This window comes from Mobula birostris, chromosome 6 (assembly GCF_030028105.1).
Source record: "Mobula birostris isolate sMobBir1 chromosome 6, sMobBir1.hap1, whole genome shotgun sequence".
NCBI classification, from domain to species: domain Eukaryota; kingdom Metazoa; phylum Chordata; class Chondrichthyes; order Myliobatiformes; family Myliobatidae; genus Mobula; species Mobula birostris.
Genome location: NC_092375.1, coordinates 69535398 through 69549559, shown reverse-complemented (window position 1 = coordinate 69549559; position 14162 = coordinate 69535398). Strand labels below are relative to the sequence as shown.

Below are 14162 nucleotides of genomic sequence, written 5' to 3'. Positions count from 1 at the left end.
AAAGAATTACAAGTTATCTACTATTATTTTGGTTAAGGGTGTAACCTTTCAGTATTTATTCCACCAGAGCAGAAAAAAAAATTCATTACATTGCCACCAGAGGGCGTGCAAAGAATTCTCTGAAAAAGTGAAATTTGAAATCGTTATCTCCATCTAATCAATCTTAGTTGATACAATTATTGCAGAATAGTTCAAAGTAATCACTTCAATTCTATTCTTCTCCCTCTCCCAATAGGCTATTGAAACCTGACGAAAAATTGTTTTGGTGGCAAGAGTCAGGGGGTGGTGGCAGCGATTTGTTTTTTTAATATAAGGAATGTCACTATATTTTTTTCAAATATAGTTTTTTCCAACTGTACTAGTTGGAAAACTAGTAGACAGGTTGGTGAGGAAGGTAGATGACATACCTGCCCTCAGTGAGTATAAAGGTCGGGGCATCATGTTACAGTTGTAGAAAACTTTGCTGGATTATTGAGTGCAGTTCTGGTTGCCATACTATAGGAAGGACATGATTAAGCTGGAGAGGATGTAGAAAACATTCACAAAGCTATTGCCTGCATTGGAGGGCTGGGAGATATCGGATAAACTAGGATTTTTTTCTTTGCCGTGAAGGCGGCTGAGATGTGACATTATAAAGGTATATACAGTACTGCACAAATGCCTTTGGCACACACATATATATAGCTAGGGTGCCTGAGACTTTTGCACAGTACTGTAATGATTTTATGTATTGCACTGTGTTGCTGCTGCTGCAAAAAAAAGTTTCATTATATAATGGAGTGATGATAAATCTGATTCTGAACAGGGAGACATTCTGCAATGATCAATAAACCAGTTGCTTGGAATAAAATGACCTTGCCTGGTGTTTCATGGTTGGGTGAGTCTGTACCCACACCACCTCCCGCCTCTGGCACTCCTTCTGTGCCATGGGTCCCACACCCCTCCCACAGCGCTTCACAACATCCTCGGCTTCTGTAGATTCACAAACTCACTCTCTGCTCCACTTTGACAAATACAGTACTGTGCAAAAGTTTTAGACACCTTAGCTATATTTGTGCCTAAGAATTGTGCACAGTACTGTAAAATTATGAGTGGCATAGACAGGTTATAGCCATGTTAGAGGTATCTTAAATTTAAGAGGGCATAAGCTTAAGGTGAGAGGGAAGAGGTTTAAGTGACATCTGGAATGAGCTGCTGTGAAAGTGGTGGAGGTAGAAGCAATAACAATATTTTTAAAGAAACGTTTTGATAGTTATCTGAGTAAACAGAGCAGAGAAGGAAATTGCATTAGTGCAGACAAGTAAGATTAATATAGATAGTTAATATTGATGTGTTGGACCAAAGGGCATGTTTCTATGATGTACAACTCTATAACTCTAATCCACATATGCCAAATGTCCGAATTTCAAGAGAAGATCAATAATTGGTTTAGATCTGAAGGAAGAAGTACATTTTATTCAAGAATCTCTGGGATGCATAAAAGGTGAAACCTTGTACATAGCAGTCAAAAGTGTGTCAGGGACAGGCTGTAAAAAATCTGACAAAACTACAATAGCAATTGCTTTTACTGATGTGCACCTGCACAACTCCCATTTTTCCTTGACATGTAGGGGAGCACAATCGAGCATAACAGTAAATGGTAATAAAATGCCATGGCAGGAATTCTGAACAAAATTTTACAACAGGAGGTATTCATTTTCCAGCCAGGAAGATAATTCCTATTTCACTTGCTGGAAGATGGATAATAAAATCAATTATTGTCTATTGTTCCTTACTAAAGTTAAGATTCAATAATACTTCAACCTATTGCTAAAGATGATTGTTAAAGTATTTGAAAAGTATGGGATTGAGTATATGGACTTTCTGCCTCTCAGGCAACACACTGAATTCAGGCTGAGACCCTTCCCGATGAAGGATCTTGGCCCGAAATGTTGAGCCCTCCATGGATGCTGTCTGACCTGCTGAGATCTCCAACATTTTGTGTATGTTGTTGTGGATTTTCAGCATATGCAGAATCTCTTAAGTACTGAATGTGCCTCTCAGCTGGACATACAAAAATACTAAAATACTATTATTAAAAACAATGGGGAATTTGTCCCTGGCCAATATTTATTCTTCACTCAACAGCATGAAACAGTCTATCTGATCATTGTCACATTAATGTTTGTAGACATTCGCAGTGTCAATATCAACTGCCCTGCTTCCTAGATTATAGCATTGGCTATGGTACCGAACTACTTCTTTGGCCGCAAAGTACATTAGGATGCAACAGTGTCAAAGAGGCACTATATAAATGTATGTGCTTTCTGTTCTTGTTCCTCAGCAATCTTATGAATAACAGCATATCAAAGTAATCCACTGTACCTGTTGTGTCACTGATTAATAACCGAAACTATATTTGCTTTTTAAGGTTGTATATATTGTATCAATGCCTCTCTTCCTGCTTTGCGCTATTTTACATCCTGAATGCAGTGAATTTCATAATGAAACCAGGAGGTAACAGCCAGGGTAGTAGCACCAACACACAACACACTGCTTCACAAGACCTTTTCTATCAAATGTCAGAACACTTTGTTCAACTTGCTTCAGGAGCTGTCACACAAGCATGGCAGTTATCCAAGATAAGACCAAAACATGCCCGAGATACTCAGCAGGTCAGGCAGTTGCTGCGGAGTCAGAAATGCAATTAAGGTTTCAAGTCAGTAATCTTTTATTAGAATGTTACTTACCTACTTCCAAGAAGCTGAGGTTCCTGGAAGCAGATAAAAGCATGTTAGCCTTCACATATCTCTTGTACTGAGTACAGGAGATGGGAAGTTATGTTGAAACTGTTTAAGACATTGGTGAGGCCTAATTAGAAGCATTGTGTTCTGTTCTGGTCACCTACTTCCAGGAAAAAATATTAATTAGATTGAAGGAGTGCCAAGAAAGTTTAAAAGGACGTTACAGGACTTGAGGACCTGAGTTATAGGGAAAGCTTGAATAGGATACTTTATATCCTGGAGCATCAGGGACATTTGATAGAGGTATACAAAATTAAGAGGGGGGGTCGATAGGATAAATGTAAGCAGGCTTTCTCCACTGAGGTTGAGTGAGGTAATGGGTTAATGGTGAAAGGTGAAACGTTATGAGAGTGAATTTCTTTTCTCAGTGGGCGGTGAGAGTGTGTTGTGAAATACCAGTGGAAGTGGTGCATACGGGTTCAATTTCAACACTTAAGAGAAATTTGAATAGCTATATTGATGGGTGTGAGGGGTATGAAGGGCTATGGTCTGGGTGCAGGTTGTTGATACTAGACAGATTAATAGTTTGGCACATAATAGATGAGACAAAGAGCCAGTCTATGCTGCTGTGTTCTATGACTCTATAATGCAAGAACTGTAGCTCCACATCGTGAAAGGGAATATGAGAATAAACATCCTGTGAGCTAGGTGCCAACCCATCAGATTTCCTTACAACTGGATTGCAGATTATCAGAATTTTACTATATTGTGTGCTCGTGGATCCCAAGGATAGATAACTCTGAAAGAGAATTCCCTAAAGGCCCAAAAATACAGAGACTACCCGCAAGTTTTCCTTATACTAAGGAAATCATTTACAAATACAATTTGTGTTGTTGTCTGCTGCTATTCCCTAGAATGTAAAAAACTGAGGAGAGATTTGATAGGTGCCTACAAAATTACGTGGAGCACACGTAAGTAAATGCAAGCCAGCTTTTTCCACTGAGGTTGGGTGACGCTAGAACTAGAGGTCATGGGATAATGGTGAAAGGTGAAATATTTAAGGGGAACATGAGGGGAACTTTTTCACAGAGGGTGTTGAGAGTGTGCAACGTGCTGCCAACGGAAATGGTGGACGTGGGCTTGATTCCAACATTTAAGAGAAATTTAGATAGGTGCATGGATGGAGGGATATGGTCTGGGTGCAGGTCAATGGGACGAGGCAGATTAATAGTTCAAGCAACAAACATCAAAGTTGCTGGTGAACGCAGCAGATTAATAGTTCAGCGTGGAGTAGACGGGCTGAGGAGCCTTTTTTGTGCTCTGGTACTCTACATTCATCTCTGAAGCACTGAATCAGAATCAGAATCAGGCTTATTATAATTGTCTTATATGAAGTGAATTTTGTTGTTCTGCAGCAGCAGTACATTGCAAACACATAAAATTACTATCAATTATATAATAAACACATGGTACATAAAAAAGAATGAGATAGTGTCATGGATCAATTGACCATTCAAAAATCTGATGCATGAGGGGAAGAATCACTGCATGTCAGCTTTCAGGCTCTTATACCTCCTACTCAATAGCAGCAAGGAGAAGAGGGCATGTTCCAGATGGAGAAGATCCTTAGTGAGGGATGCCGCCTTCTTTAGGCACTGCCTCTTGAACGTGCTCTCAATGGTGGGGTGAGTTGCGCCCTTGACAAAGTGGCTGAGATTACAACCCTCAGCAGCCTCTCGAAATCCTGTGCATCATAACCTGACTTTGTGGCAACCAGTCAGAACGCTCTCCACCATACATCTGTAGCTATTTACAAGAGTTTCTGATGACAGAGCAAATCTCTTCGATCTCCTAACAAAACAGAATCACCAGCATGCCTCCTTTGTGATTGCATCAGTGTGTTGGGCCCAGGACAGACCCTCTGAGATGCTGACATACCAGAACTTAAAGCAGCTCACCATTTCTATTGCTATCCTCTCAATTGTGTGTGTTCTTCCGACTTCCCTTTTGTGAAGTTCAGAATCAATTCCTTTCGTCTTGAAACACTGAGTGCAAGATTGTTCTTGTGACAGCATTCAACTAGTCGATCCATCTCAGTGCAATATGTCTCCTCATTGCCACCTGAGACTTTACCAACAACAGTGATGTCAATTGTGAATTTATAAATGGTGTTTAAGCTGTGCCTAGCCACACACCCATGGGTGTAGAGAGATTACAGCAGTGGGCTATGCACACGTTCTTGATGTGTGCCTGTATTGATTGTCAGTGAGGAAGAGACGTTACCTACCAATCCCTACTGACTGTGGTCTCTTGATGAGGGAGTCGAGGGATGGAGGCACAGGTTTTGGAGCTTGGTTGTTACTATGGAGAGGATGATAATGCTGACTGCTGAGCTGTAGTCAATAAACAGCAGCCTGACATACGTTTTGCTGTTGTCTAGGTGCTCCAAAACAGAGTGGAGAGCTGGAGAGATTGTGTTCACTGTAGACCTGTTGCTGTTATGAAGGTAGGCATATTGCAGTGAGTCCAGGTCCTTGCACAGGCAGGAGTTAACTCTAGCCATAACCAATCTCTTGAAGCACTTTATTATGGTAGCTGTGAGTGCTACCAGTTGATAATCATTGAGGCAACTTATCAGCTCTTCTTGGGCACAGGTATAACTACTGTCCTTTTGAAGCCAATGTGAACCTCAGACTACAGCAGTGAGAGGTTTAAGATGTTCTTGAACACTCCAGCCAGATTGTTAGCACAGGCTTTCAAGTGCCTTACCAGGTACACCATCAGAGTCTGGCATCTTGCAAGGACTTAACCTCTTTAAGGATGTTTTGATATCAGCCTTCAACACAGAGATGACAGGGTCACTGGATGCTATGGTGATTTGCACAGGTTACTGTTATTCTGCTTTTCAAAGTGTGCATAAAACATGTTGAACCTCATCAGGGAGTGGAGCTTCATTGACAAGTATACTGTTAAATTTCGTTTTATAGAAGTAGTGGCATGCAAACCCTGCCACAGCTGTCGTGCATCCGACTGCATCTCTAATTTCACACAGAACTGCTTTATCACCCTGACAATGGCTTTCCATCGGCTGATCCTGGCCAAAACAGCTCAAGTGCCTTCCTTTGCAAGCTCAGACTGAACTTCAAGTCCACAGAGAAAACATGCTTATTAAAAACAAAGACAGTGACAAAGGGCCTTTAAAAATCCACATAGCCATCTGAAATTCTGCAGCATCACACGAACAAAACCCAAAAGCTAATGACAGGCTGGTTGATGCATTTCTTGGCTGATCACAAGCGTTACCTAGTTCAACCTAGTAACACAATGGATGATGAAATTCCTGCCTTAACATTTCAAGGAAAACCTCGGAGGCTGTGGCCACCTCTTCCATGAGTGAAACCTGAACAACAGCCAACTGGCAACTTATTAAACTCCTGCACTGACAGAATAACTTCAATCACACTGCCTTGCCCGATGCCAAAGAATTGGTAAATAAAAGAAGTAATCTTTACTGTAAAACCAAGGACATTATAATTAATCCATGTAAGGATTTAACACTTTCTCCTCTGTAGTTAGATAACATTCCTGTGTAAAAGAAGTAGTTTTATCAGGTTAAAGTGATCCAAAATAACATGAAACTTATACCTGACAACAACCCCATTTCATAAGGTGAGAATGTGGGCAGAAGTCCAGATTTTCTGATCAGTATAATTTGAATATTAATATTTATAAACTTAAAAAAATTACAATTAATGCTCTTTGTACCATGACCTCAAAGCACAAATTTACATGCTAGACAATATGTATTTCACTAAGAGAATAAAGAGTTTATTCAAGCATATTCATGTACATGTAGCATTGCTTATATAAACTTAAATGCATGAATGCAGGGAGTCAGGATTTATATAAAAAAATTTAAAACCAGTCAATCAAAAAAGATGATAATATGTGCCAGCATGCAAGGCCATCTACCTATCTGAGAAAGATTCTCTACGCATACACACTGAGAAGTGATGTTCAATGAACAGCATATTTATGCAATTATCATCACAATCTAGACATATACTGTGTATTTAACTTCCGTTTTCTCATGATATTTGTTTCTTCAAATTTTTCATTATGCATGAGAGATTTAAAATACAGCTCCATTCACAGAAATTAAGTCTCACCTTTATTTAATACAACTACAACTACAGTTCAGTTGGTTTCTGCTTTGAAGGAGGAGCCAAAACATTCACTTCAAGTACAAATGTGCCAAGTGAATTGTACCATTGTAAGGTTATTGGTCAAGTTTTTAAATTTTGCAAACATTTTTAATTGTTTAGCTCAACTTCCAATTCCACAATATTTAATAATTGGAATGATATAACCATATAACAATTTCAGCACGGAAACAGGCCATCTCGGCCCTTCTAGTCAGTGCCAAACTCTTACTCTCACTTAGTCCCACCGACCTGCACTCAGCCCATAACCCTCCATTCCTTTCTTGTCCATATAGCTATCTAATTTAACTTTAAACGACAACATCAAACCTGCCTCAACCACTTCTGCTGGAAGCTCGTTCCACACAGCCACCACTCTCTGACTAAAAAAATTCCCCCTCATGTTACCCCTAAACTTTTGCCCTTTAATTCTCAACTCATGTCCTCTTATTTGAATCTCCCCCATTCTCAATGGAAAAAGCCTATCCACGTCAACTCTATCAATCCCCCTCATAATTTTAAATACCTCTATCAAGCTCCTCAACCTTCTATGTTCCAAACAATAAAGACACAACTTGTCCAACCTTTCTCTAACTTAAATAAAATGATGTTTGATTCATAGGTGAAATTCAACCTCTTAGAAGAACATACTACAATGGAATACCTGAATAGAATGAGATAAATCAGAATATTTTAAAATCGGTAAGAACAGGGGAAAACCCCAGTTTATACAGTTACAGAGTCATACGGTTTGGAAACATGCCCCTTGGTCCATCAAGTCCACACTGACCATTAAGCACCAAATGAAAGCAATCCAACATTAATCCCATTTCATTCCCCCACATTTCACTGATTCTTGCCTGATTCTATAATTCACTTACACAATTTGTGCAATTTACAGTGACCAATTAACCTACAGTCTGCACATCTTTCAGATGTGGGAAGCAACTGGAGCACCAGGAAACTTGTGCAGTCACAGCAAGAGTGAAAAAAACTTCACACAGGCAGGACCTGAGATCAGGATTGAACCTTGAATGCGGGAGCTATGAAGCAACAGCTCTATTAGCTGTATTTCTGTGCTGCCCTACTTATAGTGTAAGCTTTGAACATAACAGCTGGTCATAACATTTTTATCTATATTTTAACATTTTTATGTATATTAGCTTTCTTATGTATTTACACAATTGTTATTGTGGGTTTTGTTATTATTGTGTTCTTTATCTTACTGTGTTTTTTTGTGCTACACTAGATTCAGAGTAACAATTATTTCACTCTCCTTTGCTTGTGTACCGGAAATGACATTAAACAATCTTGAATTTTGATTGCCAGTACACTTTACCAGAGTTCAAATGTCTAATATCAGAGGGCATGCATTTGAAGTAAGAGGGGTTAAGTTCAAAGGAGATGCACTGATGATTTTGTTTTATAGTGAGTGGCTGGAATGTGCTGTCACGGTAGTAGTGGAGGCAAATATGACAGAGGCATTCAAGAGGCTCTTAAATAGGCACATGAATATGAAATAAAAGGAGAGATGTCAACATTGTGCAGGCAGAAGGGATTAGTTTAGATGGGGATTTGGTTACTAATTTAATTAGTCTGGCACAACATCCGGGGCTAAAGGGTCTTTTTTTGTTCGGTACAGTCCACGTTCTACATTCTGATACAAAAACCAAGCTGTAGCTAGCAAGGAAAACCCAAAACTGTAACATATTAATCTGAAGAAATTCACTTGCAAATTGCTTCCATTGTCATGAATGCATTGACATCACTGTTGAATTCATTGATGTGGGTAGATGTATCTGGGAAAAATATCTCTACAAATACGTCCTTCAATGAAAATAAAAGATAAATTATGTAGGAATGAATAGGTTTTCCTCAAAAAAAATTCTCCATGACTAATACCATTCAGTTACATCTTTGTACTTAACTGCTGATACAATCTAAATTGACAAATGCAAATGACATCCACACTAATATTTTTACAATGCACTCTTCCAAAAGAGATTAAAGACTAAACTGTATTGTGGAAGCTTATTTCATTTTATTAATCAAATATAACGATAAAATTAAACATTCATACCTGTAGTGGTAACAGATCGAATTTGCAAGGCTTGTGTGGGAATCATATGACGAAATCTGAAGGGATCACGTTCATCTGGGACAGAAACCCTCTGGGAGATGTTTCCCTATTGGACACAGAATAGATTGCATCATTTGTTGAGATTTTACAAGAATGAAAAGAAGATTTATGCAACAGATGTTGAAGCAAAGTTAATTACCATTTATGATTGAAAATAGAGTTAAAGAGACGCATAAATGTGGAAAAATATTTATAACTGAAGTTATGACTTAGTTTAAATAACTTTTATTAGAACGCAAGCATGGCTGTACTAAGAGAATTTTGCAATTTCCGCATACAATAGAGACAACTTAATGGCATTTTCTTCTTTCTTTGTAGATCACAATCAATTACATTTTCATCATGAAATATCATTGAACTTGAAACAGTTCTTTAACTATTTAGCGTATTATGCAATGAACACAATGCTCTTTTGTGCCCTACTGATGTTTTCCTAGATTTACATCAATTCAAACTTTTTCTAGCAATGTAATGACCATTGCGAAAATATTTTTTTCCAAATTAATAATTTAATGGCGTTCCATCCAAACCCACCAGTTGGCATTCAAGGGATGGTGTCATACTTGAGGGCTCATATTAGGGGTGCAGTATGTGAGCAGGTCAAAGAGGAGCAGTAGGGCAAGTTGCAAGCTGGGGATTAGTATTGGTTGCTGCTATGGTTAGGAGGGAGGTTGGGGAAAGTCGTTGGTCAGAAGAATTGTGTACATTACTTAAAGATTCCACTAAAAATCAGATCCAAGTCAAACTTAGAATTTGCTAAGAGAGGTTGTTTTTAAAGTTAAATGAAGAACAAAATATTACAGAACTTGGAATCCTAAAACAAGAATGGAAAATGTTGGAAATACTCTGCAATTTAGGCAGCATCTGCAGAGAGTTAAATAGTTAATGTTTCAGCTGACAAGGCCTTTGAATATGGTTTCTGTCTACGTTGATCCTGCATGATCTGCAGAATATTTCCAGCATTTTCTGTTTCGATCTCCTTCTGTTTATACTGAAACCAACTACACAGGCACAGTGAGTGGTCTGTGAACTAGGTGAGCCATCAATTGCTGAGGCAGCTTCCAGACATACATCCGCTTCTCCGGTTCTTGGTACATTAGTCACAAGCAGGACTTGGATCAAAAATCACTCACTTTTGAACGGCTGTAAATGAGTCACATGGCACTAAAATATGGTATTAACCATGTATGTATGTTCAAACAAACAAAACTGTCATTTGAGTAATGGATCTATGTTATTCTTTAACATAGTGATATCTGAATATTATCTTGCAACATCATCATGAAATATTTGAAACCCAGTTTTTAAATGAAGGTATTTCTCTTTAATTTTTTATTATTTTATATTTACTTGTTCAAAATAATGTATTTAGAGTAATATGCTGTATCTCATAAAACTCATACTATTTCAGGACAAAAACTTACCAGTTTCCTTTTCTGCTTAAAACCATCTTTATAGATAAGAACAACTGCAGCTTTGAACACTAGAAACAAAGAACATTAGATAGCCAAAGATGTTGTGCTTTTAAACAATCAACTCTTTCTCACACGACAGTCAATGCAAAGAGATACTGAAAATATATCAACGTAAAACTCGATTTCGTACAGTAGATTGTTGAGCATATCAGACCCTTTTCAGGAAGCTGTTCCATCCTGCCATCAATTCCCCAGAAATATTGTACACACATAGTACTAAAATGGATATTACACTCAGTTACATCTCAAGAGTCTAAACAAAATGAAGTACAACATACCAAATGCTGCCAATTCAGGATCTTTTTTACACTTCCCAAAGGATGATGGAGGATTGAGCCAACTAACTGTAGAATGGAGAAGAAGATCTCCCATTGAAAGGTCCCCAACCTGTAAATAACAAGCACAACCTGTATAACACCCACAACTGCATGCACTTATGCTGAGTCTTTTTTTTTGACAAGGGGTGGTGATTCACTATTTTGGAACACCTTTGCAACTTCAATAGTTTTGCTCAAACTTAAATTAGAAAACACATTTAATTACGCATTTGGAAAGTGGGGCAAATAAATCATTGACTCTTATTGAAGATGCCTTTGTTTTTACTTCTTGACGTAACCCTGTATGAAGTGACATTAAATTTTAATATTTCTAAATATTAAATGCACACTCAAAAAATGCTGTTATAACGAGTATTTGTCTTTGATTATTGATATGCAAATTGACCAACAACTACCAGCAAGCAAAGGATACTAGTTTGGTAAGCTACCATGGCTTGTTTGCCAGTTTATTCTACTCTAAACTTTGTAGAAATTCGATATAGCCCTTACATTCATGAAGAGGTTGCCCATTAACTTTGCCATGTAAAAGGTTAGTACAGTAATAAAAGCAAATAGTCTATTTGAACAATATTATAGTTGTTACTGACTACTAAAATAATTTGTTTTGCTAGAAAGATAATAATCAAAACTGTCAATCCATCTAAAAATTAATTGTTGTTTAAGATATTAAAGGTTGAACATAATAATATTTAAAAAATATTTTCTTTTGCCTTACTTATTCCCTTGCCGAGTTGACTGTAAATTTACCTAGCTTTAATTCGCTCTGTATTTTACATGATATTAAATTTAACCACACACATTGAACCCCTCAACCCTACTGTGGCTTATTTTTTTAAGATACCTATTTGTTAAAGCGATGTACCTTATACCAAGGCAATGCTGCCAACCGTCATCAGATTACTGTCCGGGGCACAACCCTTCCATGATTTGGTCTGAAGTGGAGCAGAGACCAGTCAGCCTCCTTAAGAGTCTATAGGATTACCATTGCCGAATCACCCAATAAAAAAAAATTGGAGCAGCTGCTTAACTATTGTAGCTGAATGAGTAAGCCACAGTTTCCTGTAATGACTGTTTCACAATGAACCTTCCACTATCAAACAGTCACGTCAGCATGTAATGAAATACTCTTTGAGTGCAGCTCCAAACTGTTGATGTTGTTCGTCCATCGTTGACGTCGATGAGGACCTTGACACCATAGTGATGGTGTCGAGACTAGCGTGTGATTTGGATTTAAGTGAGGGAGAGTTGCGCAGCGTCAGCCTCACTCTCTCTTCCCAATTCCCATCTGGATCCAGTGGCAAGACAGAGTCTAGACGGCTGGAGATGGGACTAGGCGCAGTGGATGACCAGGACGTCTTCTGTGTCTTGTCCTGCTCTACACGTTCCACGATGCTTGCAGAGACTGCCTTCTTGACCGTTGGACCTTCCGCTGGTCTCGTCTGCTCAATCCGCCGGAGTCTGTCTTCACATGCTGGGATAGCTCCAAATTACACTAAAGTACACTATCCAAGATAGTGCAACCTACTTAATTGGTACCTCAACTTCTTCTAGCATCAATACATCATGATCGCACTGTCAATAAAATATACTATAATAATTTAACAAGGTTTCTTCAACTGCACTGTGAAAACTCATGACTATGTCCACAGAAAAGGACATGAGCAACAGTTAGATGAAAATGTCACAACCAAGACATTAATCTAACTTGGAAACACATTATCATCCTTTTGTATCCCTGGATCGAAACCTTGAAACTCCATCTCAATACTCTTAGGGAGTATCTTGGCCACAAGGACCACTGTGAATCACCTTGAAGTTATTAGTCTTAAGAAAAAAATTACTGACCTTATCAAAAGCACCTACACATGTACATGAGTACAAAATATACGGACACAAGCAATTTGTGAGGTACATAGAAAAAGCTCACTTCAACAAATCCTTGGAGAAGGTACTTGGGATGTTTTGCATATAATCTAAAGTTGTTGCCTTTATGAAGAGGATAAGGAGTATTGAGCCTCAAAATATGAGGTGTTGAACCTAAACTGGGAGAGCCGCGGAGATTCCAATTGTATAAAAGGTTTAACATTGATTTTGGAATTTTAGTTGGACAGGTCAGCCATGTTTTTAATTTAGTTATTTATAAATTAGAGTGAAGAGCTTTAAATACATGCAAAATTGCAAAGCTCCATCAACAGAAAGTTAAGGTAGTCGTTTATTTAGACAGGTGTTTGTTCCAAATTTTGCTCAGTTCAACTTACTACTAATAGTCTAGGTGATCAAACAATTTAATAAAGGTATTTATCAACTACTGTTCATTTGTCAGATGCTTTTTTATATCTTATTCAGTGATCCAATTGATTTCATTTTCCATTAAATAATATTGTTTTTAAAATGTTGATGTGAACAATTTAAATACATTGTTTGATACAAGAGACACATGATTACATTTCCTTTCATGTAATGAGGAATTAACTTGGCTTTCTCCTTTGCCCTTCTTTGGTTAACATGGTGATATACTAAATACACTAATGTTCAGGATATTGCAAAACATGATGTTGCAAATATTGTTCCCACCACTAATTTTCCCAGGTAAATTTTATCATTTGCCATCATTTTTATCATCTCAGAAATTTGTAACAAACAAAATGCAATCTGTTTTCTAAACTAGACCATTTAATTGACTGTTAAGCATGTGGTAAATAAAAAAAAAAATCAATGCATGCATTCACATAGTATAACAAGAGCTAAAGTTTTAAATATCTGTAAACCATTAAAGTCATTGTCAGTTCATTTTCAGAGAAAAACATTAAAAGAAGATTTACTACACAAATATTAGGTGATTAAAATATTAAAGTAGATCTTAAGCTCAGGAGTAGGATAATTTTAGCTGACAATGGCACAAAATGAAAGAGAACCCAAAAAAGGAGAAAAGTCTACACAGAACAACATAGAACATTACAGCATTGTGCATGCACTTCAGCCCATGACATTGTGCCAACTTTTTAAATTACTCTAAGATCAATCTAATCCTTCCCTCACACACAGACCTCCATTTATCTTTCATCCATGTGTCTATCCAAATGTCTCCTAAACGTCCCTAACTTATGTGCCTCTAGCACCACCCTAGCAGTGTATTCCATGCACTTAAAAACATCTGACAACCCCTATACTTTCCTTCAATCACCTTAAAATCATGCATCCTCATGTTAGCCATTTCTGCTCTGGAAAAGTCTCTGGCTGTCCACTCTATCTACATCTCATCCTGTACACCTCTATGAAGTCAC

General features: G+C 37.9%; 1 protein-coding gene across 9 annotated transcripts in view; it reads right to left on the bottom strand.

Moving 5' to 3' along the window:
* Window positions 1-14162, bottom strand: part of LOC140199090 (rho guanine nucleotide exchange factor TIAM1-like) — a 299957-nt gene that overhangs the window by 8787 nt on the left and 277008 nt on the right. For all 9 annotated transcript variants that reach the window (XM_072260579.1, XM_072260580.1, XM_072260582.1 and 6 more), the window contains 3 exons: window positions 10819-10927; window positions 10490-10548; window positions 9006-9111 (listed from right to left, as the gene is read on the bottom strand). In XM_072260579.1, the coding sequence (XP_072116680.1) occupies window positions 9006-9111; window positions 10490-10548; window positions 10819-10927 (274 nt within the window). The remainder of the gene's footprint in view (window positions 1-9005; window positions 9112-10489; window positions 10549-10818; window positions 10928-14162) is intronic.